The sequence below is a fragment of the Lepeophtheirus salmonis genome, chromosome 6 (genome assembly GCF_016086655.4).
Source record: "Lepeophtheirus salmonis chromosome 6, UVic_Lsal_1.4, whole genome shotgun sequence".
Taxonomy (NCBI): domain Eukaryota; kingdom Metazoa; phylum Arthropoda; class Copepoda; order Siphonostomatoida; family Caligidae; genus Lepeophtheirus; species Lepeophtheirus salmonis.
In genome coordinates, this window is record NC_052136.2 from 19,068,442 (window position 1) to 19,095,466 (window position 27,025).

General features: G+C 31.3%; 2 protein-coding genes across 5 annotated transcripts in view; one reads left to right on the forward strand and one right to left on the reverse strand.

The window, feature by feature from the left end:
• Positions 1-27,025, forward strand: part of LOC121119214 (phospholipid-transporting ATPase ABCA1) — a 195,031-nt gene that overhangs the window by 32,010 nt on the left and 135,996 nt on the right. For all 4 annotated transcript variants that reach the window (XM_071889681.1, XM_040713834.2, XM_071889682.1 and 1 more), the window contains exons 3-5: positions 1,590-1,683; positions 9,782-9,917; positions 10,138-10,295. In XM_071889681.1, the coding sequence (XP_071745782.1) occupies positions 1,590-1,683; positions 9,782-9,917; positions 10,138-10,295 (388 nt within the window). The remainder of the gene's footprint in view (positions 1-1,589; positions 1,684-9,781; positions 9,918-10,137; positions 10,296-27,025) is intronic.
• Positions 10,002-13,354, reverse strand: LOC121120392 (uncharacterized). Its single transcript, XM_040715261.2, has 2 exons — positions 12,105-13,354; positions 10,002-11,700 (listed from the first exon to the last, which is right to left on the reverse strand). The coding sequence occupies exons 1-2, from the start codon at positions 12,621-12,623 to the stop codon at positions 10,381-10,383; spliced, it is 1,839 nt and encodes a 612-aa protein (XP_040571195.1). The 5' UTR covers positions 12,624-13,354; the 3' UTR covers positions 10,002-10,380.

Here is a 27,025-nt window from a genome sequence, read left to right on the forward strand (position 1 = left end):
CTAAATAATCAACTACTCAAACTATATAATTATCCGGAAAAACTAGAATGGACACTCGATAGAGCACAAAATCTTCACTTTATATGAAATTGTGTACTGTATCTCAATTTGTTCCAAGTTATTGCGCATTTTATGTTATTTTGACTTTGACCTTCAGCTATCAAAATTTAATGGCCTCTTACTCTGACCAAATATAATGTTCGTACCAAGTTGATCAAAATCGATCTGTAACTTTTGACGGTATCCTGGCGACTAACAAACAATCAAACGGAGGCAAAAGCATAATCTCCGTTCAAACTTTGTTTGTGGAGGTAAAAATGCATAATTGACCATACCCCACTTAGAGACCATCCAATTTTTAGAGGTCAAAACCAAATTAATACAAAGCGTAAAAATGCATAGTTGGTTTGTTACTTCGGAACAAATTAAGATACATAACTCAATTTCATTCTATGGTGGTTTTGTGCTTTACAGAGTGTCCATTTTCGTTTTCCATGATAATGATATAATTTTAATAACTAATCATTTTACTATCACTCGTTATAATTGTATTAATATTCTAAACTAACACAGTGATGATAAATTTTAGTTATTGTAACACATAGTTTGAAGAAGACCGTTCCAACAAGTGCTAAAATTTTCATTGTATGGCTTAATATTTCTTCGCAAATTCGATATTTTTAAGTGTTTCAACCGTCCCTAGCTACTAAGGGAGTTTCATCATTTGACAAGTCGCATTTAAATTCATTTAGTGGGAAAAATACCAACTGGCACTAAATGTTTTAACAATAACCGATAAATTTATCAATAAATGCTGGGCTGTGGTCTTAAAATTCCAGACCGGTCTAAGACTTTTATGATTTATTGTGGAGCAAACTAATTTTGTCCTTTAAAGCAATTCGGCTTGGAAGGGTCTCATACAAAAATTCTGACTAGAGTAGTTCCAATGAGAAATTCAGTCTGCATCGATTCTTAAGTTAAATAATTGAGGATGTCAGTAGTGTTTCAAAATTGTGAACATTATCCCTTCAATGCCGTCATATCAAATGGAATGTGTTGCATAAAACATATTTGTACAACATTTAAATCAGGGGTATCCATAGATTGAGAGCGAAAAAATCAGTGCACGATTGGAAAACGATTAAATTTCGGTCTGTGGTCCAAGATTGGGGTTTGTACCGAAATATCGCTCAAAATGAAAAATCTCTTAAGTCCAATGTGGATCCCAAAAATTGCTCTCACACTTTTAAAAACATTAAAAGAAAAAAATACCAGCGGAAGTTTCTTTTAGCAGTATGAAGTTTAATCATATCACAAGCCGATTATTTATTCAAGCAACCTACTGATCAACGAGTGAGGAAAGGGTGTTATATTCCATTTAAGGTATGTTATGTTGTGTTAAATTTCGCAACGTTTAGAGACAAACCAGCACAGAAGAATGGAGTTATGAAAAAAAAGTGTTTTAACTTTTCCCGGTCTACCCTAATACTTATGTGTTGTACATATATATATATATTTTTATTGACTTTTATATGTTTTGATTTTTTTACTAATTTATTATAATAATTATTATATTTTATATATTACAGACTCGTACGATATTAGAGATTTTCCTTCCTCTCGCCCTCTTTATATTACTGGTGTTTGTTGTGCGTAATAATGGAATGGAAAATATTCCCAGCTGTAAGTGATCTTCAATTTCTATTTACTTACATTCATACTTTTAAGGATAAATAAATCTAAACAAAGTATTATAGTCTTCCTTTCAAACTTTTTGTTTTTACGTTGCATGTGTAAAAACTATATCCAGCTTTATTCTATTCATAATATTATGTTGTCTACTATTCATAATATGTGGTAATCAACGCAAAAACAAGCTTTTTAAAAAAAATTAAATGTGAATTACTTTTGTTATCAATTAACAAATGGGTTCTTGGTAACCCTTTGGCTGTATGCAAATTTCACCTAAAATAGCTAAAAGTCCTCTTCACAATAAAAAATGAGGAATTGAGCGATTTTATTTAAAAAGGGCCAATATAAATCTTTTAAAATCTAATAAAGTATTTCCACAAATTTGAGTAATAAATAATCTTCCAAATATGGATATGAAATATTGTGTTGTACTGGGTGGTTCAGATATAGTGGGGAAATCTTTAAAAGCTTATAACGAACGTACTAGATGAGGTAGAAGAACTATCATTTTGTAATTATTTCTAAACTACATTTAATCAAATTCAATTATTTATAATGAGATCCGCTTCTCTTGATAACTTCAGCCACACGGATCCAGATTTTCCATTCAACAGGAAAGTGATTTATTTTGGGCTTCTACAGACGAATTATACTCGACCCTCCCCCAGAGAAAAAATCGCATGCCTCTAGGTACGGGCTGTTTGCAGGACAACAATATGTGCTCCAATAGTGAGGACATTTTGTGGGCAAGACATACTGCACTTTTTTTGTCTTTTGGGTCGGTGCACTCTCTTTTTGGAAGGTGTAATTTGTTCCTTTGACTACTTCATCCATCCAGGGAATGTAAATAAAAAGTGCAAAACTGGAACCAGTACAATTGCAAACCTGGATCTGCATGAGGTTGGCCAGGCCTGCCAAAGGTTATCTTATTATGAATAATTGAATGTCATTAAATGTAGCTTTCAAATAATAATAAAAAATATGGTACCAATACCAAGGACCATCTGCTCGTTATAAGCTTTAAAATATGTTCTCAATTTATCTGGAACACCCTGTATGGAGAGGGATTTCCTCATTCTCCTTATTTTTGTTCAAGATAGCTTTTATGTTGACGCACTCCATATGTACATTTAAATGAAATAAGTTTTGACTTCCTAATACGTACATATTATGCTAGAAACAAAAATATAAAACTAGCTTGTCCGGTTTCTCTTAAGTTCCTCAAAATATCAAGCTCTATGATTTTTTTCCATTTGTGTGATCTGTCAACACTAAAGTAACTAGAAATATTTGTATTCTTTGACAAATTCTGACCGCTTAATACAGTTTTGACGGTAAAAACTATTTTCTAAAAGAATCCGTCATTAAATAAATAATAACTAATATTCCTTTTAAAAAAAAGGAGACGGGCCTATACATATATGTTGTTAAAAAAATGTCATTCCTCCCCAAAAAATTGTCAAGAAATCTTAAAATATAAGGCTTAATGGTTATGAACAAAAGAAACTTATGGGGAAGCGAGACACACACGATTCTCTAACAATGATATTGGATTATTATTAGGGGCTATGCAAAAAGTATGTACGTAAGCTTTTCAACTGGCTGTTATATACAGAGATGTACAGAAACATTTTTTTGGGGGAGTTTTTAATCTGCAAGTTTTTGGGCCGGGGGTGAATTTGACCAAACTTTCTTTTTTTACCCATTTTGACATTAATTTTTTTTACTCAAGACACTTTTGCTAAAAAACAACTGAATGCAGGTGTTCCTAAAATATTAATACAAATTTTATTTTGTTTATTGATCAACTTATACTCAATAATATTACGAATATATATATATAAACAAAGGTAGGTGTGCTCTATTAAACACCTTGTTTTAATAATGCCTTACTTGCACCGGTATAGATTATGATTTTTTACATCTCTAGTTAAATGATCAGGAAAAAAAAATGCATTACAGCTCCAAGGGGAGGAGAATCTTCAACATTTGAAATATAATTAATGCAGGGGGAATAACATAATTACATATATTTATTATAATTTTACCTACCATTTTATTAAAATAATTATACAAAAGATAGGCTGGAATTCATTCATTTTTCTTCTTCTCACCACAACGATCTATCAAAGAATTAACATAATTTTTAAAATGACCATAAACGAACCACATTGCAGCTGTATTTTTTATCTAGAAAATTTGCATCCCTATGCACATTTTCAGTTCTATATGTTAATTGATAGTCCCGATATTTATATTTTTGTATGGTTTCCGGTACAAAAATACGTATCGGTTATTTCCGTAATTTATGATACTAAAACCCATATTTATTCTAAAAAATTAAATTTTTTAGGAGAAAAAATTCATAAATTGAATGGTTCATATAATTAGTTTAAAAAATATATTTAAGTTTCAAAATTTTAGTATAAAAATTTCAAAAATACATAGTTACTCACAGAAATTTCAAATATTAAATTTTATTGTAAGAAACAAAAATTCCTTAATTTTGGAGGGAGCTTTTTTTATAGGCTAGAAAAGTAATAAATAGTTAAATACTAGCAATAAATAAGAATCGGAATTGCAAATTGAACATTATTTTCCCGATTCCGATTCCAGAAAAAACAGCCGATCGTCCCATCACTACTAAAAATATATATTTAAAAATGTCCGTTTAGAGCTATTCTTTGTTTGGGTGGGAGTATAAATTTGATCACTTATTTTTTTTTTTATAAAGAATAATTTTCATTCTTGTTTGTTATATAATATTTCATTACCTTTTTTCTATTACGCAACCCCGTGTCGGAAAATAAACAAAGTCCAAAATCAGTTGGTAGTTAGGAAATTTTTGCCAGTTATGGAGTTATATATTATTCAATCATTGTTCACAGCTTAAAAAGAGCTAATTTTTATTCAATCAATCAACGTTCAGAACATTGATTAGGAGAAAACTAAAAATTGTGTGTTAGCGAAGTAACACTGTGATAAATGACAATTATGTTTAGAGTGAGGTGAAGAGACCCTCAGAAATTGGAGTGTTTTTCACTATCAATGTTTTTATGACGTTGTAACGTTTTAAATATCTGTTCAGGTCAGTAGCTCAAGAACCATAGGGTCTGTTAATAATTTTTGTAGTTATAGAAATGCAATACAATTGTCTTGCTTAACAAATTTTAAATGTCCAAATTTAAAGATGCTTCGTTTAAATTTGATTCCTTCCAAAAGTTTTAACTCTACAATAAAAAAAAAAAATATTTGTCCAAGTTTGCATTTATATATACATATATGTACAAGTTACAACTTGTTCATGCAAATTGTTCAAGTTGGAATGCCTTTGTCTTCAAAAGCATTATTTAATTACAAAATTGGTCATTCTAATTACCAACTATCGTTGATACTATCATTTCATTTTGATCTACTAAAATGACACGGTTATTATGTATTTATAAGTAATATAACTAAGCATTTGAACTTTATATTGTGCCGCAGAATACTTGTATTTTGGTAATTTTTATTGAAATAGTCCAAAATTCCAGCATTCAACCATAAAATTTAAATTGTTGCATTATCATCATCCCAATTACTTTAAAATCTTGGTCTCTATGGTTCCAGCCCCACTTGTAAGCACATTCGTGAGCTGCTGTTTTTAGTATCAACTCTAGAAGTTTTATAGGTTTTAGGCCAAAATGAGATGAAGAGATTATCTCTCGTACCAGAATAATGAATCATTAATTTAATTTTAATTATTACTCTAAATAATAATGGAACGACGGAGTTCAATGGACAATTCCAAAGGGAGAAATTATTATCTTTAACTGATTGTGCGTAGGTTTGCGCCCGATCGTTCCTAGAGAAGCAAATATACTTCAAAGAAGAATCCTAGGTCCGATGAAGTAAATGTAATACTATAATGTTTACTTATAATTAATCAGTGTAACTCTATACGACGAATTAAAGGAACATTCAAAAAAATTAATTCAAATAATATCAACATAATAATATAATATTTTTATTTACCCATATTATGAATTGAATTTGTTCTTGAATTCTGAGTTAACTTTTTAAAATTTGCATCCAGATTGGTTATGACAATCCTCATTATCTTATCTAAGTTCTCATGAGGGATTTTAGTACTATATTTATTTTTCACCACATTTTTCTAAGAGAAGACAGACTTGCATCCTTACTAATTATAAGTATAGGGTCAAAATAAGAGACACTGAAATTGGTCGTTGGATCAATTTTACTAGTGAGTAATTTGTGTGTAGGTAATGTTGGTTGATGTAAAGGGATATGATGAAAAAAAGAAGGATATAATATAGCACCGTTAGAAATAATTATATTGACATAAAAAACAATTTAGGCTAATTATACCAACATCAAATGTATATATTTTATTACTGTTATAAAATAATTTTTACGGGTTGTATGAAATGCACTTTGTGGCTGGGCTTAGCCATGGACCACCTGTTGGTAATCCCTAAATTATTGTATAATACTGTTTTAAACGTATATTTTATACTTGAACATGATCGACGAATTTTCATTCGTACACTCCAAGCAGTTGGGTGTCTTCAGGACCACCATTTACGACATTGGACAGGAAGAAGGCCCAAAAGTGGACCCGGCGGAGTTAAAGAAAACAACCTAGGTCAATCCCATCAAGTCCATGAAGGTCCGTGTAAGAGATCTCGGGGTTTCACTCGAGAACATACACAGAGCTATCAAAAAGTGGGTGGAAAAGGCACTATGAACGTGGGGAGGCCAATTTTGACACTAGGAATGAAAAAAAACTATATCTTTTGTTACAAGACTCTTTTGAGTTCTTTTTTGACACTCTTGGCCCCCTACAACCCTGATGTCAATCCCATAGACTACAACTTTTGGGTGGATATCGAGGGGAAGGCAGGTAGTGCCCTTGGTCCAAACACTGAGGCCCTTAAAGCCACTATGATCCAGCACTTAGACACCATGACAGAATACCACATCCGCAGTGGGTGCCAGGCCTTCTGGCACCGCCTGTAAGCATCATAGCCCCTAAGGATGGTATCGTTAATGATTAAGAGAGCTGAGACACACATATATTTATAGTATTAATTTTGTTAATTATATTATTAATTACTAAATTATATCTCCTTGAAGTTTAAAATTTAAAGTTTTCAGATTTTTATGGACCACTCAGTAACTGACCATTTTCTCAATCCAAGACATGTTCATTATAAGATTGTTGAAAGTATATTGATTCAGATTTGTCAAGCTTTCCATACGTCCTGATACGTAACAATAGTCAATAATTATTTCTGCTTGAAAAACTGTATCCGTTACGTCGATTTTGCAGGAATTTTTTTTATTTTCTGTGTAGGTGCTGTAAATTGACGTCAATTTTTCAAGGTAAATTTTTGAGACCTTGTCAGTAATGTTACTTTGTACTCGTGGAATTAGCCTAAAAACTTGATAATAAATAATCTTAATAATGTGTACGGTATTGTTTATGAAGTCAGACAAAAGTATAAAATATGATTTTGTCTGTTACGTCACTTTTACACAAACCTTACGATACTTACTTTGTCATTGCGACACTACTTTAGAGCAAGCGCCATTGTATTGTGTGTTAACTGTGTTTTATACATACTTTATGCAGCTACTAGCTACATATACTTACATAAATAATGTACATTGTAAGTGTAATTTTATACTTGCATTTACTTCTTTAACTACTTATTACTTCTCTTAAGAGGCTTTAATAAGTACTATCTCAATTCATATTATATGTACATATATCTAAGTATATACATACAATATTGTACTATGTATTTTACACTAATGGAAAAAGAGGTTTCACTCTATGACACGTCAACTTGCATTAGGTATTACTTTGGGGGGTTTCAAACACCCCCTATTATCTTTTGTATTTAGTCAAGGAAATTAGAGTGGTTAAAAGAAATGACACCAAGGGATTTTTACTATAATATTAATAATAGTACCTTTATTGTATGATGCAACCCTTCACGCGAAAAGAAACAGAAAAAAGCCCAAAATCAGTTTGTAGTAGGCAAATTTAAGGTGGGGGAGCAGAAACATTGAGAGGTTACAATAATGTATAAAGTAATGGGATGAAAAAAAAAAATCCTGATGCCGATTCCAATGCTATTCTTCTAAAAATTATTTATTTTTAATATTTTAAATAATAGCTACTAAAACCATTTTGTTGTAAAATTTCTAAGAATTACAATTGATAAAATAACTAATCTTCCCTTATTTAATGTGAATCAAGATTAATGGACATACAAGGTTATACCATAACGGTTTTCCTACAAATGTTTGACTTCCACCACGCTTTTTAATAGTGACGTCAAAGAGTATAACAGTTACCAAAAGTATATAATATCCCCTTTCTTGTCTGTTACTGTTAGAGTACCGTCGTTATACTCTATGGCGTCATAACTTTCTGTCTTGCCCACCAGTCGGTACGGTACATCAAATTGAAATGCTAGCAATCCAATTACATGATGGCATAACCTTGTATTTCTATTGACCTTGATGTAAATGATATTTACATTTAATAAAGGAAGGCAATTCCTCTCTCCGGTGAGCTTTTTTCAAGGCAAGCTTCTAAGGATGAGTATCCTATGGCAAACTTTCCCGAGCCAAATTTTCGAAAGGTGAGATTTTTTTTCTCCATATGTTAGAAATGTAATAAATACTTAAATACCGGTTATAAATAACAATACATAAGAATCGGCTAGGGAAATTAAACATAATTCTCGCGATGTTGATTCCAGAAAAAGCAACCGATTTCCCCATTCCCCATTAATCGTCCCATCACTAATATAATGTGTAAATTTTAGTGTTAGCGGGTTAACACCATGAGTTATGAACAATTTCCAACAATTATCAAATTATAATTTCACATGTTCCTGTAGTTTGATGTGGGCAAATTTATCTCCCCATCTATGGAATTATTATTGTGAAGTTTTCATTGAGAATTAACAGCTAAGTAAAGTTCAAACAATTAATATTGTTCAGAACACTGATTAGGACAGAATAAGCAGAAACATCTAGAGATGACAATAGGGTAATATTTGGTGTTAGCAAGGTAACACCATAAGTTGAAAACAATTTCCTAGAATTATTGAATAATAACTCCACATGTCCTTCTCCTTATTGTATCACAAAACCTTACATACCTAAAAAACAAACAGACAAAATCCCCAAAATATGGAATTATTATTCAATAACTATTGAGAAGTGTTCACATCACCTCAACGTAGTCAGCGTTTCTCAGAAAACTTATTAGAGGGAAACAAGGAGAAACATCCACAAACTAACAACACAATAATATTTTTTTTTACGAAAAGACGCTGTGTTGTAACCTGCCTAAAATATCTTCTTTACTAAGAAAAAGCGTTTTCACCAACGTCATAGATTGCATCATAAACCGAAAGTGACACTAGATAAAGCGTTTTCACAGACGTGATGAATTGCATCATAGTTGAAGGGATTGCTTCCTAAAGGTTGATATTTTTACTCCATAAAAAGAACAAATTTCCAATACATCTTGATGAAACTTCATCAAATGATTTTAAAAATAAAAAAAAGACTTATTATATGCATTGAATACTACTGATAAATACTGACATTTGAATTAAATCAATGTAATACATACTGAAAATCCCTTAAACGACAAGAATGGTACATTTTGACATCCAATGGTCCACCTTATTCCTTAATATGAATGAAAAACAGGGTTTCATTAGTATAAAACTTACTTATTGGGCTGACTACCAGATGATTTTGATTTTTTTTTTCTATTTCATTTGTGAGGGAAAATGCGTGATAAAATAAAGTTAACGCGTGCTAAATACAAGACGGTTGTAGTTCACTATTTTAATTACTTCCTTAATCTGATTGAACCAAATTGATTTTTATTCTTATAAAGTTTGATTTTTCATGCGACCAAGGTAAGCAACGTCAACAAAGCTGATGTTACATGAAAATACTTTATTTATATGTACATATTGATATATCTAATGATATAAATTAGTCATGTAATATATTCCATTTGTTTTAATATACTAACTTTCCTTTTTAGGCCATTTTGAAGAGAAGTCTATGCCGTCAATGGGCCCTGAACTTTTCATCAAAAGTTTTTTCTGTGGATTTAAAAATACGTGTAATGAATCGCCTCCACGAGATAGTAGCAAGATGTCTGCTTACAACGTGACTTTGTAATTAATTCACTTATTTAATTATACATATATTATTTGTATATTTAACAAAAAAGAAAAAAAATACAACAACACAGGCAGAGCAATGCTTACAATTTTTTTTTATTATAAAATATCTTTTTTTTTTAGTGTTTCATAAAATATATATTTCTATATTTTTCAAAGGGATTAAATATGACTAGATAATATGAAAAAATAACATTTGTATCTCTCTGATTAGTGTAAATCGTTTACTCTCGGACCTGGAGGATTCACTATACAAGAGTTTCAACGAAGAAAGGGCAGCTGCATTTTCAAAAATTATCAATGACATATCCTCAATACGAGAACTGTCGAATAAAGCTAAGAAGCGGTTTGCTCAAGGTCTATCAATGCAAGGTAAGCAAATGAATTCAATCTGGTAATATTAATAATAATTTTTGGCACTCAATAATAGCTATTTTATATGTATGTATTTATGTGTTTAAACATCTCTTGGATCCTCTTCCGAAGAATCCTTGGATTGATTTCTTGTAATTATATCATTAAAGTCAAATTCCGGCTCTTCTTTTGCTTCCTCTAATTGATGAGTTGAAGAAGATTCGGGAGGGATTTTAAAACATCCTAAATCACATTCAAACACAGATACCCCACTAGTATTGATCATTCCATTAGGAGTAGGAAGTCTTTTGGGGGCAGGGAAATTGTAATAAAAAAGTTCAATAGGCTTTGTTGGATCAGCTACTGAATTGGGGTAGCTGAGAGCGGAGGATGGCCTCGTATAGGTTAATGCTGCTTGACTTCCATAGCCAAAATGATAATATGGCTCAGACGTTGTTGTGTTATTGGTAGCAGAGTTAGGCCTCCATGAAGTAAGATAAGATAAAGGCGTTTGTGAAGTAGTGGTTTGTGGAGTCGGATGAAAGGGATTCTGATAGTTTTGGCTAGTGCCGGCTGGTTGTTGAAAGATCACAGGGCGAGGGAGATCAAAGGAAAAGTCATCTTCTTCTATACTTTCATCAAAGTGCGTCTCTCTAGGAGGCGGTGGGGGACCGCTTGGCGATGAAGTTGAAAGGATAGGGGAAGAAGATATTGGAGCACTTCCGGTTGGCTGGGTGTGTATAATACTCCCGCTTCCAATAGATCTATTCTCCTCTTCGATTTCTATCCAAGAACCTTCGCGACTACCCATGGTTGAATATGTAACTTGACTGTCGGGTCGTCTTATGTTGGTTGGACTTATTTTAATTTCATACTTTTTAGCCATGATGAGTTGCTCATCTCTCTTATAGCGATCTCCCTGCTTGACTGTCCATATGGGTTTAAGAGAGGGTGGACTCAAGTCTCCAGAAGTAGCAATTGAGAGCTGACTGCTTGAAGCTCGAGATCGCTTATTATTCGGAGTGTCACGTCGTCGCCGTTTTCTGCAAAGGAAGATAATGAGGCACACGATGAGTAATAAAATAAATATGATGGAAAGAAGCACTCCTGAGATGATTCCAATTCGCTGATGAAGTGCATAGTCTACTGGTAAAATGATTTTTTCCACATTTAATTTTAACGTAGCTGAGGTCTCATATAGCACTGTTCGACCGTCGTGATCTAATTGTGTGGCAACACAAGTTATTATTCTATTATTGTCTTCTAATTTGGCTTTATAGACTGAGGTATGTTGCACCTCCGAGCTGTGAGTTGCTTCATCCCTAAAAATCAATGGATCCGCATTTGTGTCAAGGCTTAAGGATTCATCTCCTTCCCATGTTAGTATTGGAGTGGGATGTGCCTTTGAAGCTTTGCAATTGATCTATAAGGAAGAAGAATTGAGGGAGGAAATGATCAAATCAAATATGAATTCAATCGAACATAACCAATTTATATTTTAAATTTTAAAATCTATTGATAGATGGTGTGTACAAGTTGCAACTGGGACAAGAAAATTGTACAAGTTGTAGGGCAAAAAATGAGATTAATTAGTTTAAATGAAGGAGTTACAGTATTTGAGATGAGAATCATACAATACTTGAATATTCAATGGGTGATCAAACTATTAATGCTGTAATTTTTTGTTAAACCTGTATTCTGGGACATGTTTTAAAGTTTGAAATGCCCGTAGTTATATTTCAAGGGGAAGAAATTGCAACGTGTACAATTCTTTATCGTAGTTGCAACTTGTACAAACTATCTATATATATTTAAATAAACACTTACGGATTGTTGTTCATTTTCCGTAATGGTCAAGACTCGGTCCTCTCCAAACGTTGGATCAAATTCAACAATTGCTGGAACAGCAATTTCAAGATTGATGTAATGCTTAACTGATTCAAATGTCTCAGCATCACTAACAGTGCACATCCAAGAGCCATAGTCATCAATGGCACTCGAATTTTTCAAATGCAATTCACAAAAATTAGCTCCACCTTGGAGTACAACTCGTTTATCGGGTGAGCAAACACTCCGTGGAGATGACTCCTGTATGGCACACTGCTTATTTCCATCTGGAGACTTCCACAGACAAAAAAACCATTTGATGGATGTTCTACAGGATAATCGAATGTCATATCCTCTTTTGACAATGGTGCCATCAGGCGGGGAACTTCCGACCACACGAATCGCCTCAAACTCTTCTTCTTCTTCTCCAAATTCAACTTGTGCCTTAATCAAATTCGAGATCAAGAGTGTGACTATTAGGTATACAAATGGTAGGGGGTACACTCGGAGTAATATCATTATTCAATGGTTTTAATAAATATAGTTGTACACTTCATAGTCTTTACAAACTGCATTTCTTTGAGGGATTTTCAAGGCCTAGTAGTTCTGACAAAAAGAAAAATAATACTTTGTGAGAAACAAGTAGTTGTTTTAGTTACAGGAGGCCTTTTTTGGCCTTAAAGGTTCTCTCTTTGCTCTACGAACTATAAGTAAATAGGATTTTGCAGTCAGTTAAGAAGGGAAGGAGGGGTAGGCAAAATAACACATTTCACGTCATTGAGAAGAGAATTGCTTTCATCACTAATTTCATGCGTAATGCAGTTATTGCCTCATAGGTATTGGTTAGGATTGCAAACTACATACATTCGCATGCTGCTTTCCATACGTCATCCATGTTGATTCCTCCTCCACTTCTTCTCTATTTTTTCTTAGCTATGAGAAGGAACACTCAATAATATACGCATATCTTTCTTAAGTAAGGCATTTTTTGACAATGTAAGGACGGTTCGCGTGGATGTGTAAAGGATTTATCATCCAAGTTCATGATTATCTGGGAGACATGATCACAGATATGAAATAAAATAACAAACAGTAACTCTTCTACTATATACTAGCTATATAGTAGATAGTAGGTTTTTACACTGTGAATCTTCTTGGATAAAACTTCACGTAATGAAATAAATGTACAACCCCGAATCTAGAATTTCCTCAAAGGGACTGACGCTTAAAAAAAAAAATGAAATAAAAAGAGTGCGGAATTTGGTTGGAGACAGAGAGAAGTTTTCTCTCTTTTTTTTGCTTTTTGCGGTCCCTCGTCGGAGATATTGAGTGTGTTTGAAAGAGGGGGAAAAGCGTCGTCAATATACAAAAAAAAATAATATGTTTTTTCATTTCCTCTCTCCCACTTTAGGCTCAGGAAAGAAAGAGAGGGTTTTATTATTATTTTTTTTTTTACAAAAAAAAAAAAGAAGAAAATATTTAGTGTTTTTAATTATTATCATTTTGTGTCAAGATTTTGATTCCTACAGAGTGAGGTATTATTTTAAATGATTGAGAGTTGAATATACTCATAGACTATTAAGTGTCCTTCAATGTTAATATACCTGGTTATAAACTAGGTTTGCAAAATTATGGATATTTTGAAGGAATCCGATAATTGTCATAGCACCTAAAAATATATGGGGATTCATGGAAAAATTATCGACTTTGTACTTTGAGATATTTGGTTAAATTCACTCGTAGTACGAAGCTCGTAAATTAAAGGAACAAGAAATAACATCAAAACATTGTTCCTTATGCGTCTCTGGGGCCGTCTCCAATTTTTAAAGATCTCGTATCTTGAAAAAAAAAAAGACTAAGAGTCAATACAAATTTTTTTGCCTAGATTCTAACTTGTAATTCAAAAAATCGTAAAATGGGACTTTTTGTATGTCACAATATTCCCGTATTTCAGTTTATTATAATATAATTTGTTCATAACATGAGCTAAGCAATAATAATTTCGTCTCATAATCGATTGCAAAGTTCGTTAGTTGTATATACACATGAATCCACCCTTTTAACTGAATTAACAAGATGAAGAGAAGGTAGAATACGGCATTAGGGAAAATGATATTTAATATGGGACTTCAAATCCCGTCCTAACTCCTATGAAATTTAACTATCAAAGAATACAAATTTGTTTTAAAGACATCAAAAACTGCGCTTTGGCTCAGTTACTGTAGTCAGACTTGTTAAAAGACCATCTTTCAAGGCTACATCAACTTTATCTTGAACAATCACATCCCCAGTCTGACTATAAAAACCATGAATAAAAATATATATATATTATCAGTATGAAAGGAAATTTTCATACTTTCTGAGTAGTCTTAGTTTTTAAAATTTCCTTAAGGTTGTTTATATAGTTCTAAGTTCTTGAAGTTGAAGCTTGTTATTTAGCAAAACTTCAATTTCCACTTCACTTCAAAATACACTTTTTATTTCTGAAAGAGTCTCTTTACACAATTATTGCAAGTGATTGACAACTACTTTAATCTTATGCATCAAAATCCATTAGATCAACAACCACTTTCGTAATCAAATATTCACACTCATACAAATTTTGTATGACGTGTATAAAATGTTTCACGATGACGTCAATCAATAAAAACCAGATGTGAGAAATAGTCTTTTTTCTGCATGTCCAAGTCCATTCACAAGTATTTCCTCATAAGTCCAAATCCTTGACTATTTTTATATATTCCAGTTCAAATCATCATATTTCTTTTGAGATCATTTTTAGTAGGTTACAGTGTTAATTTTTGCCTTGTTTCATCACATTCTGTTACATTCCTTTGTTTCTTTGTCAGATTAAATCTCGTCTTTATTTCGTAGATATTTGTTTCAGGCATACAAAACATTTTTAAAAATAAATGGTTTTGTGTAATCTTCGTCTAATAATCGACGAATAAATTTTGTCTAGTTATAGCTGACGAAATTAACACAGGTACACCATTATAATATAGGGCCCATCCTGTTAAGGGTTTTCTTGAGTTTAGTATAAAGTATCTTACAAGTCCAAGTCAAATTATCATTCATTGATTGTAATATCAAGTCGAGTCGCAAATCTCGAGTTCAAGTACTGACCTCTGATAAAATACGTGTTTTAACATGCAGAAATTGTAAGATGAGAGTTCTGAAAGAGTCTAAAAACTTCCTGAGAATCGTCAAAAATACCCAAGAAACGACAATGCAAATTTCTTGGAATCAACGCTAATACAATTCGTAAAAGTAACGTTTTGATTATGTTGTAAATTGTTCACCCCTCTTACGTACTTTTATAAATGTGTACTTGATAATGACTGACTATTAAGAAAAATATCAGAAGAAGCCATAATGAAAATATAATATTTTATGTACTTATGTACTTATGTACTAAAAATAATTGGAGTAGAGAGAAAAAAGAGAGAAAAAAGACTTAAATTAACCTATTTACATATTAATATAAATATATGTAAGGCAATTAATTACCTTCAAATTAAATTTAATTATCATGTATTGATGAAGAAATGGGTAATTTGATCTGAGAGTGAGGATATGATTAGAGCTTTACATCCTAAGCATTTTCTATTGCACGAGATTTTGGTGTAGTTGGTAATCTGAGCAGTGTTTTTCTATTTTGCAAAGCTGTTATAATTATTCAGGAGATAAAAACTAATCACTGGTTCCCAATCTTCCAAATATAGCTACCCATTTTAGGATAAGCAATAACGAAATAACCCAATTTTTTGAAATATGTTATAGATAGTCATTTTATTGTTTCAGAAACTACCATTTATTGCGATTATGAGTTATACACTATTTTTTTCTTAAAATAACTATATATGTCGTAAATTTTTTATTGGAGAAGAAGATTAGCTGGACGCAATGATGTTTGAGGTCATTAATAAGACTCCTACAACGCTTTATACGGAACTATTAATGCTTTTGAGCCAAGAATAACCTTTAAAGCAAACCTATTTGACTTCCTACTACCAGCCTTGACCAGCATTGACATAGTATTCCTAGTTTTCTTACAAAAAATATGGCCACTTATTGAAAGAAACACGGCCAAATCTAGTTGAATTTGGCTAATCTGATCCAAAATCGGCTAATTTGGCAATACTGATGGGAGGACAACAACGGTGGCATGAGCACAAAAAAAAAAAAAAAACCCAAAACGTTAAATACTGCTGCAGACGTTGTGTTGAGTGAGTTAGGGATTTGTGACATTTAGTTTCATAGTATGAATTTGATATAACTGTCTTAATATGTTTTTCACCGTATTTTATATAATATACACATTCCGGCTCGAAATCAATTAATCATTTAGGCTCGAGAACCACAGACTGGGGACTACTCATCTAAAGCTTGGAAATGATGTTCTATTAGCTTGAGTCAATTCTTTATCATATTAGTATCCTTTTTCCCACGCAAGATATCGGTTTACATATTACCAGGTCAGATGACGTCACTTTATCATTTTCCTTCATGACGTCTGCAACGGCTTTTTTCTTTGCAGAATCTACATAGTTATTAATTCAATTAAAAGTTTAAATTCATGGAAGTTGCTGCATAGTTAGTTATATAGTAATATTCAAGCATACTCGACACCCCTAGTGGACAAAATGATAGTCTGTAAGCTAACGCATTTAGACAAATATTGATCACGTGGTCTTCGTTTGGCTACTTGGTTTATAACTTTGGAAACATCTACAAGTAAAGTATATCCACTGGTGTGTGTGCTCATGAAAGATACTAAATGTTAGTTTGGGAGCAATTAAAATTGTTAGTTCATGTCGGACTTCCAATATAACTAAGGATCGGAGTAATTCCTTCCTATGTCATTGTTGATACGGGATGGGATTTTTGTATATTTCCTTCCTCTGATAACTGTTCCCAACTAATATAAGATAACGTTATAACAAAATTGGACTTCTCTCCTCTCAAACATTGCAATTATCATGGTTGCAATACTAATTATATTTTAGAATTAAAATAGCGAAAGTTCTTAGAATTTGCAACTCTGGATATGATTATATATAATTTAATACCTTCTTACAAGTCTTTTCTCTACTTTAAGACCTTATTACATACATAATTTCCTAATGATTCATAAAAAGGCAAGAAAATCCTCATAGCTTGAAAAAGATTCGTTATAATATGTATGTATATACCTACATACTATTAATAATAGAAGTATCCTTCCTTGCCTGCTTTCTGATCCTGTCTTATGACGTCATGCAATGAAATGTTCAAAAGTACAGTACTTTTTTGCTCATGAACATTCCTCATAAATTAAGAAGAAAGTCATTTCGACATATTTCACCATAAGAAGTACGAATATGTTATGAATTATCTCTTTCTCTCTCTTTTACAGGTACCTACCTAGGTTGATATACTTTCTCCTACATATTCGCAATATGCTCTGTTAAAAACTCAAAGCTGTCATCTTTTTATAATTATTATATAATAATTACGTATATACTAATGTGCAAATATATTTTTCTTAATGGGCAACAACGAAGATAATGAAAAATTAGAAAAACACATCACAACTGAAGAAATAATGGAAGCAATTAAGAATAATGCAAAAACAAACAAAGTATCAGGGCCATCTGGTTTTGCTTTTAAATTATATAAATCTGTTAGCCGACATTCTTCTTCTTCTTTACGAGAAATTCATAACAGTTGGATACTTTCCCAAATTCCCTTAAGAGGGACGCATTGTCGTAATGCCTAACCCAAATAAGAACCATGGGCAGTTGAAAAATTACCGGTTGCTAACCATACAAAACTACATATACAAAAAATATTCGTATGCTCTGGTTAACAGAATAAATAAAATAACTACTCCATATCTGCACCCTTCCCAATATGGATTTTTAAAGGATATACTTATGGACAGTGTATCCTTTTCAGTACAAACTTTACTTGAATCAAACTTTGCCAAAACATTCGATACACTTTTGCATGAATATATCATCCGTAGGCTATACCAGAAAGGATTTATCGATTTTATCATAAGAATGGTTGGAATTATTTTGTCAAAGGGTCCCGAACAATTGTGAGGTACGGGAATCAAGAGACGTCTTTTGAAAATAAAGGAGGAGTCAGACAAGGAGATCCTATACTGTATTTTTATATAACATCGGGATAGATAAAATTCCTCCAGATAATCGGTAGGATGATATAATTCCAAGTACCGAAACAATACTAAGTAACTCGAACCCCAGTGCTTCATTTTTAACAATTTTTTGAAACAAAAAGGGATATATTTTTTTTTCCTTTAAGAAAAGACTTGGGAATCTTTCTGGGGCCGGAAAGCCAATAGTTTTGTTCAGAATGAGGCATATATGACCTTTACGTCGCAAATTAGGAGGACATTCCAGACCAACACTCTAGACCCCTTTAGTTTTTACTTGGTAGGAAAAGGAATAACCACGAAAGAGACATCAGGAAGTGTCCGAGTAATAAAAAACAGATAACTCACATCCTCAGAAAAAGGGTTGAAATACAGTCTGTTGTCTGGAACGCTGGAAGTACGATCTAAATTCTTTGATGGCCAGAAAAGCCTCTGTATTTTCTGCACTGACATGAAGGAGACAACAGACCCTATTTTTGGAGTTGCAGACTACTGTTAAGAAATATACACAAAAGTAGCGGACAATTTGTCGAATAATTTCGGAGCTGATATTGGTAAGGAGGAATTTTTTGCTCTCACGGTTATTGATACTTCTTTCTCTAGTTGGGTATGTAAGGTTTCTTTTTATAACTGATCATAATTTTAATTTGAGGATTAAATACAGATAATCATCGAATAATCTACCGATTTTTCTTTATCTCCTTTAATAAAACTTCTCTGACCCCAACCAAAATAAACAAACAGAGGGCCATATATGGCCAGTTTGGCAACTAGTTATATAGTTTTCTTCATTACCATAGCAAAGCAGATCAACCATCTGCCTAGATTCAGAGTGATTAATTACATCCTATATTTTCTCTTCTGGGAATGCTTAAATTTTGAATTCAGGTTATTTGTTTGACGAACAGTGTGGTCATACGGATAATTTTATTTCGATAAACAACGGTTGAAACTCCTTTTTTTTAAAAATTATATTGTCAATGCGTAAAAGTATTATTCAAGGGGTGAATAAAACTTCCAGAAAAGACGTTTAATATTTCAACGGTTAAGTAATTAAAAACTTTTTATTGCATTTTTATATTTTGAAAAAATTGTGTAGTTCTTTTTTTTCTTACATGTTTGTTAAGAAATAATCTTATCTTTAATAATCTGCAACTTCGGCCAACTACTGATGAAATCTATCACTCTTCGAATTATATCTACGCACCGATATATCTTACTTATTAAAAGAGCACGAGAGCGAGATATATGGTACCCCTGAGTTAAGACCCTATTTAATATCAGCTACCTTTTATAAGATTCTTAATGGTTTCAGTAGAGGGAAAATATTTTAATTATATAAAAATTAATATATTTGATTATTTTATTATAAATTTTTATAAGGATCTACACTAAAAAAATGCAATAATACATACTTCAGAGGGAACACCATGGCACATACGCAACAACCTCTTTTCCTTTTCTAATTTTTAAAGTTATTTTTTTTTTCATTACAAGCTACTCAACTCTACTTATTAATGTGTAGGTTACATGACAAGGAATCGGTATCCCGTTTTCCAAGATTTATGGGGGTTTTACACCTTCGGTTAATTTCTGTAAAATTATGTATTTAATTTTTCATAATATCAGCTTCATTTTTTTGTATCTAATCCACTAAACATTAGCTTGTTACTCACGGATTGGATTACGGAATTTTAAAAAATGATCCTATTTAAACAACCTGAGAACAATTCCACGTCCAGTCCGTCCCTGTTATCAATCCTTTAAAAAAGACCAATATTTTAGAACAAATATATATACAAAAAACATAAGAATTGAATATATATCTTGGGTAGAACGAGCTTAAAATATGCTAATTCTTCTTTAAATATAAAAATAAATATTTAAATTTCCCAGTATTTATTTTTTCCTTACTGGATCTCCATATTTCTTGAGAAAAAATTGTTTACTTTTTTTTTTAATCTTACAAAAACTGTATCGATGTTTTTTTGAGAAATAAAATGTCTGTAATAATCTGCATCTTTGCCTATTTACTGTTCAAATCTATAACCACCTATAAATCAATCAACATGTAAACATATAAAACAAATAAAATAGAAAATTAAAATAATTTAATCCCATATGACACATGGTATTTGTACAAGGCGCTGATTAAATTTGCATCCCATATTGATGAATAATTAAATCCTTCTTTACTTTTTTTTTTTCTAATTTTTAAAATAAATAATGCCCAAAAATGGTTTAACAGAAAAATATATAAAATTGAACTAATTAAAATATAGCACTTGAGTTTTTATTAGTCTGATTTTTAAAAATCAGTTAATTGCTTCAATTTCTAATGTGCTCAAAAATCAAAACAAAGAATCAAAATTTTTTCACATCATTTCCATAGTTTTAAATTTGCAAAAAGATATCAATTAAAAAACCTCCACAAATTAGATTTGAGAGAGCTAAAATTGGTTTTATCAGATTTGGTTCTATTTGTGCAATCCGTTTAAATTTTAACCGGATATCTTGGAAGACCATTATTTGAAGATCTTTACGAACTGGCCCACAACTAATTATCTTATTAATTAATATTCCATAACTGTGTATTAGATATATTAAAAGTTTAAATCTTGCACCTTTTAAACTTTTAAAAACTATCCTTCTAAAACTTATCAATGAAAAGTGATTTAAAGAGAGAAAAAAAAATAAAAAAGAAAGAATAACCGGATATTAAAAATCCGAAGTTCTGTTTATCCAACAACAGGGGATGTCACCTCTCTGGTATGATTCTCAAAACTGACTAAAACAAAACATGTAATGTGTACTATATTTTTAAAATAAAAATAAAACTTTTCAAATATATAAAACTTGCTTTATTGTCTTCCAGAAAAATGAAAGTAACTTCCTACACCCTGTATATAATCTACGAAAAATTATCATAAGTTATTATCCAATTTTTTTTTGTTTCCGATCGGATTGTATAACGGTGTTTTAAAAAAGCCGGACCTGGGGGCTCTAAAAAAAAATCTGAGCACTATTAGTGTCGGACTAGCTTACAATTTAGTATTTCTTATAAAAAATAAATAAATAACTAGTTAAATTTATTATTTACTAAGGAGATCCCATTTAAAGTTAAATTCCCGGGAAATGAGACAAAGGTACTACATGTCTTTTTCATAAGAGTTATATTTCTTTTCTGTCTTTTTTTTTTTTTTTAATTTAAAAAAATGTTCCTTGATTTATGTAAAATTACTTTTTTAACTAATATATGAAAAGTACCTACGTAGTGCTTGTATATACAATCTACCTTTGCAGAGGGAAGTATAATAGCCACTTACCTTCTTCACATATATGTATGTATATAAAGGCATGAGTATAAGTATGTTGTACATTCAAACTCCAATTTTTGCTTCCATATCCCCTATCTAATTACATATATCTACAATACAATCTACATACATCCATATGAGGTGACTCCGTTTGAATTCATCGCTATAATTGGTTCACTATAAAGAGAAGGAAAAGGTAGCAACCAGGCGGCATCAATCAAACTTCTTTAAATATAGATATTAGCGGTAGTACCCGGCATTGCCCTGAGTTATTAGGTATTGACGAACATACAAATTTAGCTTTAGTAATATAGAAGAAACATCCTAACAAATCCTTGTTGTTATCCACCGTTTTTCATGAGCACGCTCACACGTAGTTACTCACTCAATACTTAGATGTTCTCTCTTTAAGAATAAAAAAATAATAAAAACATACTGAAAAAAAAAATTATATGATTTGATGAGCCATGGAGTACTTTAGCTCTTTACTAAACCTCATCTAAAGTCACATTCATTTTTTAAAAGGTTATCAAATGTACTTCCCTTTTTAAAAAAAATATAAATTGAACTAAACGCCTCCGAGATTTAATTCAGGGACCCTTGTGTATTGTACTCTCTTTTTTTTCTTGTTGTATGCTGTATTGGTATATAAATCAGGGAGCCCTATATACAGTGCTCTGAAGTTAAATCAATCTTACTTTTTAACGACAATTAGGTAGATTTTTTTGCAGAAAAACAGATGGTTTACTCAATTATGTCAAATTGTATCAACTCACTAAATACTCAACTTGTATCTCATGGTCTGATGATGAAATGCTCTAATTTCCATAATAGAACATCATTTTAGATTGAAGGAAGCAAAAATTGATGTTATTTTATGTTCTCAGGAGTGCAACTTTGTTTTATATATATTTGGTTGGATTCCAGTATTATATAAACCTTGACTTTTCTATGTAAAACCGACATAGAATCTGTAAATGACTCAAAGCCAACAATTAACTCGAACTCGTCTAAAATATTATTTAGAAAATAACTTTACTTCAACTCGAATCACAATCAAATCTCAAAATATTCGGGTAATGATAATTAGTTCCATTTGATTACTTAAAAGGACAGTACAAAACTACATTTTGAAACGCTCATTTCTTATTGAAGAAAGGTTAATGTACAAAGTCCGCCAATATAACTTCCTTTTTCCAAAAGGCATTAACACAAGTTTTTATAAATCAGATTTATTTTATTCTTTGTTTTATAATGCTAGTACATATTTAAATTTAAGTTTACACAGTTTTAAAAAAAATATCAGATAGGTGACGTTCTCCGTTGTTGAATAAACTGAACTTTATTATTTTAATTTGTTTCTCCTTAAATAGATTTTCATTATCAAACTCTGTCGAACTCAAAAATTTGTAAATTGTCCTTACACAAAGTCGTCGACTCGACGCAGAACTCAAATGTTGACTCAAATCCAATACTAGTTTACATACTTTTCCTTCGTTTTGTGACTGTTCTCCGCTTGACTATGATTGTTTCTACAATTGAGATATTAAACTTGAAATATATAAGTAAATTGTACATCTATTTGAATAAATAATATTGTTTTAATAGCACTTCTATAATTTATGGTTACATATAGGATTGTACATACATTGTAAAGGAAAATAAAAGTATACTTATATGGATGTACTTATGATATATACCTACAGATATGTTTGTCTTCCTCATCCCTATTGGCAGTATCTTCTTAAACAAAAACAGAAAAAGTACATCCATAAGTAATAATAGCCTTGACACACAACCGAGAAGTATTGCCAAATCAACTTGGGGTTGAGAGTCATCCTTTTGTATTAGTAGTATTATCGTCCTCTTATTCAGTTTCTTGAATAAATTCCTGAGTCTTTTTCTATTCATAAATCACAATTCTACAACCTGAATCCAAGTATTGTTTTGAAGGGGGTTCGGGATCATTTGTCCCTACTCCGAAATTGTTTATAAAAGACAGGGACCACTGAAAATAAAGGAGCGAAACGCCTCTCACACAAGTAAAAAATGAAATTAGAAATTAACATATGATAGCCAACCTTCCGTATTTTTCTTGTTGCCAACTGTTAATTAATATTTTGAGAATATTTATTAAATATTATAAAGATTGAATTGATAATCTTATCATTGACAGAGGTTGAAATGACACGAATTCGGAACAAAGGGACATGATTTAAACAAATTAATATAGAAATTCAAATCCTATGTTATACCTTTTTTGAGTTCATAATAAGTAGAGTCACTTGCTTTAAATCATACGAGATTTAACTCATGGAAACACCTTAAAGGAATTAAATATTTATATTTAAAAAAGGTGATTGTGACTATGAGGCCTCTCCAGATCCTACTTGGAATCAGAATTAATGTAAACAACTGGAAGGAAAATACACTGTATCTTTAAACTCACTTCAAAAACGTGAGTTTTTTCTTTAGCTTGAGGGGATACATGGTCGTTGACATATCTTTTTTCACTAACGATTTTCCTTTTTATGATACCACAAATTTCGTCACTTCATCATTTTTTGTTATTTTTCTTATGTCGTATGCAACATTTTTTTGTGGCAGACTTGGCTGTTCTTATTAATTGGCACCAATTATATCAGAGGAAATTTTGATGCAGAATTGGTAGCTCCAATTTATTTCTTGATTTCAAATAGATTATTTAGACATTGTCATTTGAATAATAATGAAAAGTGCGTTTCCATGTGACGTCGGCCATGCAGTTGTCTGTCAACTTAGGAATATGCTAAACAACCAAATGTTTTTATAAGAATGAAGTCATACCATTTGACAACTTTTCCGCACTACCCATAATCGAAATTCAAAAAAGTAGAAAATTAAACCGCTCTAATATACAAGCTGTAATTTGTAGATACAACAATTGGTACAAGTTGCAATCAAAAAAGGAGATAAAACATTTTTAATTAGACTTGACACGATTCACGATTCTAAAGAATCGTGAATCATAACACATTTTATATTTTGAGTAAATTTTCCAAACAAGACTTAGAAACGGACTCCATAACTGTTTTTAATATACTTTTCCATGCAATAATGAGAACGATACAATTAACAAAGTATATTATTCTGTATTTAAGCAACATAATTATCCACAGTTTACATGACAGCATTTTTCTATCTCTATAAGATACAAAATAATATATGTTTGAGTATGAGGTGTCTATATTATTAAGACTGGAATCATAATTGGATATTATACATCCCTGGTCTAGAACCTTCAAATGACTCATCCAGGCCTTTCGAAATAAAATCTACTAATTTATCAATCTATAATTGTGACAATAAAATTTATTAATTAAAGGATTAATTAGAACCATTCGTTGAAAAAATCAGTTCTGGCTCAACCTTCACAGAGAGGACTATTGTTAGTGTTGGATCGGCCCTTATTTATTTGATTCAATCCAGTCTTAAGATGGGTCGTTTCATTTTTTACTAAAAATATTGATGGTTAATTAAGCCAAAATAGGATATATGATATATGTATTAAGAGCATTGCTCTAAAAATATTCCTGTAATCGTTGTAATGCAATATGATACAAACATATTACAGGTATTTTAATTTAATTGTATAACTCATTCTATTAAATAACGGAATAATAGAGAAGAAAAGAAAAACATACTCAATGACGTCAACATTTTACCTACTTTAAGGATCAACAAGGGCGATTGAACAAATCTTTTGTTTTAAATAAGGACCGACAGAACACTAGCCGTTGCCATGAGTAAATAATGACACCATGAATATTTTTCTTTATTTTGGATTCGGTTTTATGTTTGTGATTGATGATTCTTTTTTTTTTTTTTTTTTTTGGAACAAGTAATACCAAAATTAATTTTATATTTGGCAAAGTAGTACCTTCAAGGCCTTAAAGTAAACTTTATCTTTTATATTGAGGAATTTAGATATTCATATAACTTAAAAAATTAAAATTTAAATAAATCAAAAAGGAAATATTTAACTAAAGTATCTTTAAAAAAAGAGTGCAGATTTAAAAAAAAAATATAATGTATGGCTGTAAGGGTTAAGTAATTTAATTTGCAATTTCCCACGTCTACAAAGGATTAATTAGAATAATCCTTCTTGATAGAGATTGACAATAATTAATTCGTCAAATAAAATATAAAGATTCATAATCCAGATTCCATTTGGAGAAAAATCATTCTAGCTTGCTTTTGTGTTATAACATCTACATATTAGATGTGAACATTCCTTTTATTCATTCTTAATAATATTTTCTAAATATGTAGTTATATACCTACTAGGGTTGAGACTCTGTCCAAGACCGATTTTTTTAAATAGGTTCGGTCTCAATCTTTAGTCACCTGATGTATGAGTTGTTACAAATATAATTTATGCAACCTATTTAACTTTATCTGACGTTATTGTTAGTGTTGGGTTTCCGTATGGAAATCCTAAACCGGTCTGAGACCAATTTTATAGATAAATTGTGTATAACAAGACATCATACGTATTTTCAAGTACAATGACGTCATACGAAGTTTAAACAGAGGTTGTTCGGATGAATTTTAATCCCGTTGTCTCTTGTGGAATACAGAATTCTGAATTCGAGCACCGCTTTCGATAGATGATCAAGTTAGAAATATCTTTCTGCGGTTCCGTCTATCTTCATTTGGTCCTAAATCTTGGAGAACATAGAAGTCCAAAACAATGTGGGGGGCGGATTCTTCATTCTTATTACTTATTCGACTTATTATGTATTACAACTGATTTGCTTGTATAATCGAAATGAATAAATTAATAATATATGTATATAGTATTTGTTCTAGAAAATATCTATTACTTTTGAGATTTTTCGAAAAAATCAATGACGGTTGATCTAGAAAAAAAAATTTGGTCTCTCATAATATATGAGAGCGGAAAAAATTAGTCCATAAAGTGAGACCGAAAAAAAAATCTGTCTACAAAGTGAGACAAAAATAAATCGGTCCACGGTTTGGACCGAAAAATCGGCCTAGAAAAAATCACTTAATACCGAAGCCAAAAAAAAAAAAAAAAAAAAAAAAAAATAGATGCTGGACAGAGTCTCAACACTAGTTATTATGTGTTGATGTTCATAATTCGATAACACGAACGACGTCATGTCAAATTTATCTATTGAATCGGTTTATACCAAATTATAAATTACACCGATCCAGACAAATTTTTTAGGATTAACACCCCTAATGATAGATGCGATAACTCACAACTTTTAAAATAGCAACGTGTACAATTTGTTATGTACAAGTTACAACTTGTAATTTTATATACAGGGAGGGGATTTTAAATCCGGGAAATTTAAGAATTATGTACATTACAATCTCAAAATTCATTTAGGCATTCAAAAATAATTTTCTCTTACATGACGGTGTCCATAATA

Bases quoted from the DNA above. Each gene is read 5' to 3' on its own strand.
- LOC121120392 (XM_040715261.2), bottom strand. From the start codon at position 12,623: ATGATATTACTCCGAGTGTACCCCCTACCATTTGTATACCTAATAGTC. The intron at 11,701-12,104 runs GTAAGTGTTTAT...TCTTCCTTATAG, and splicing joins CGGAAAATGAACAACAATCC to ATCAATTGCAAAGCTTCAAA.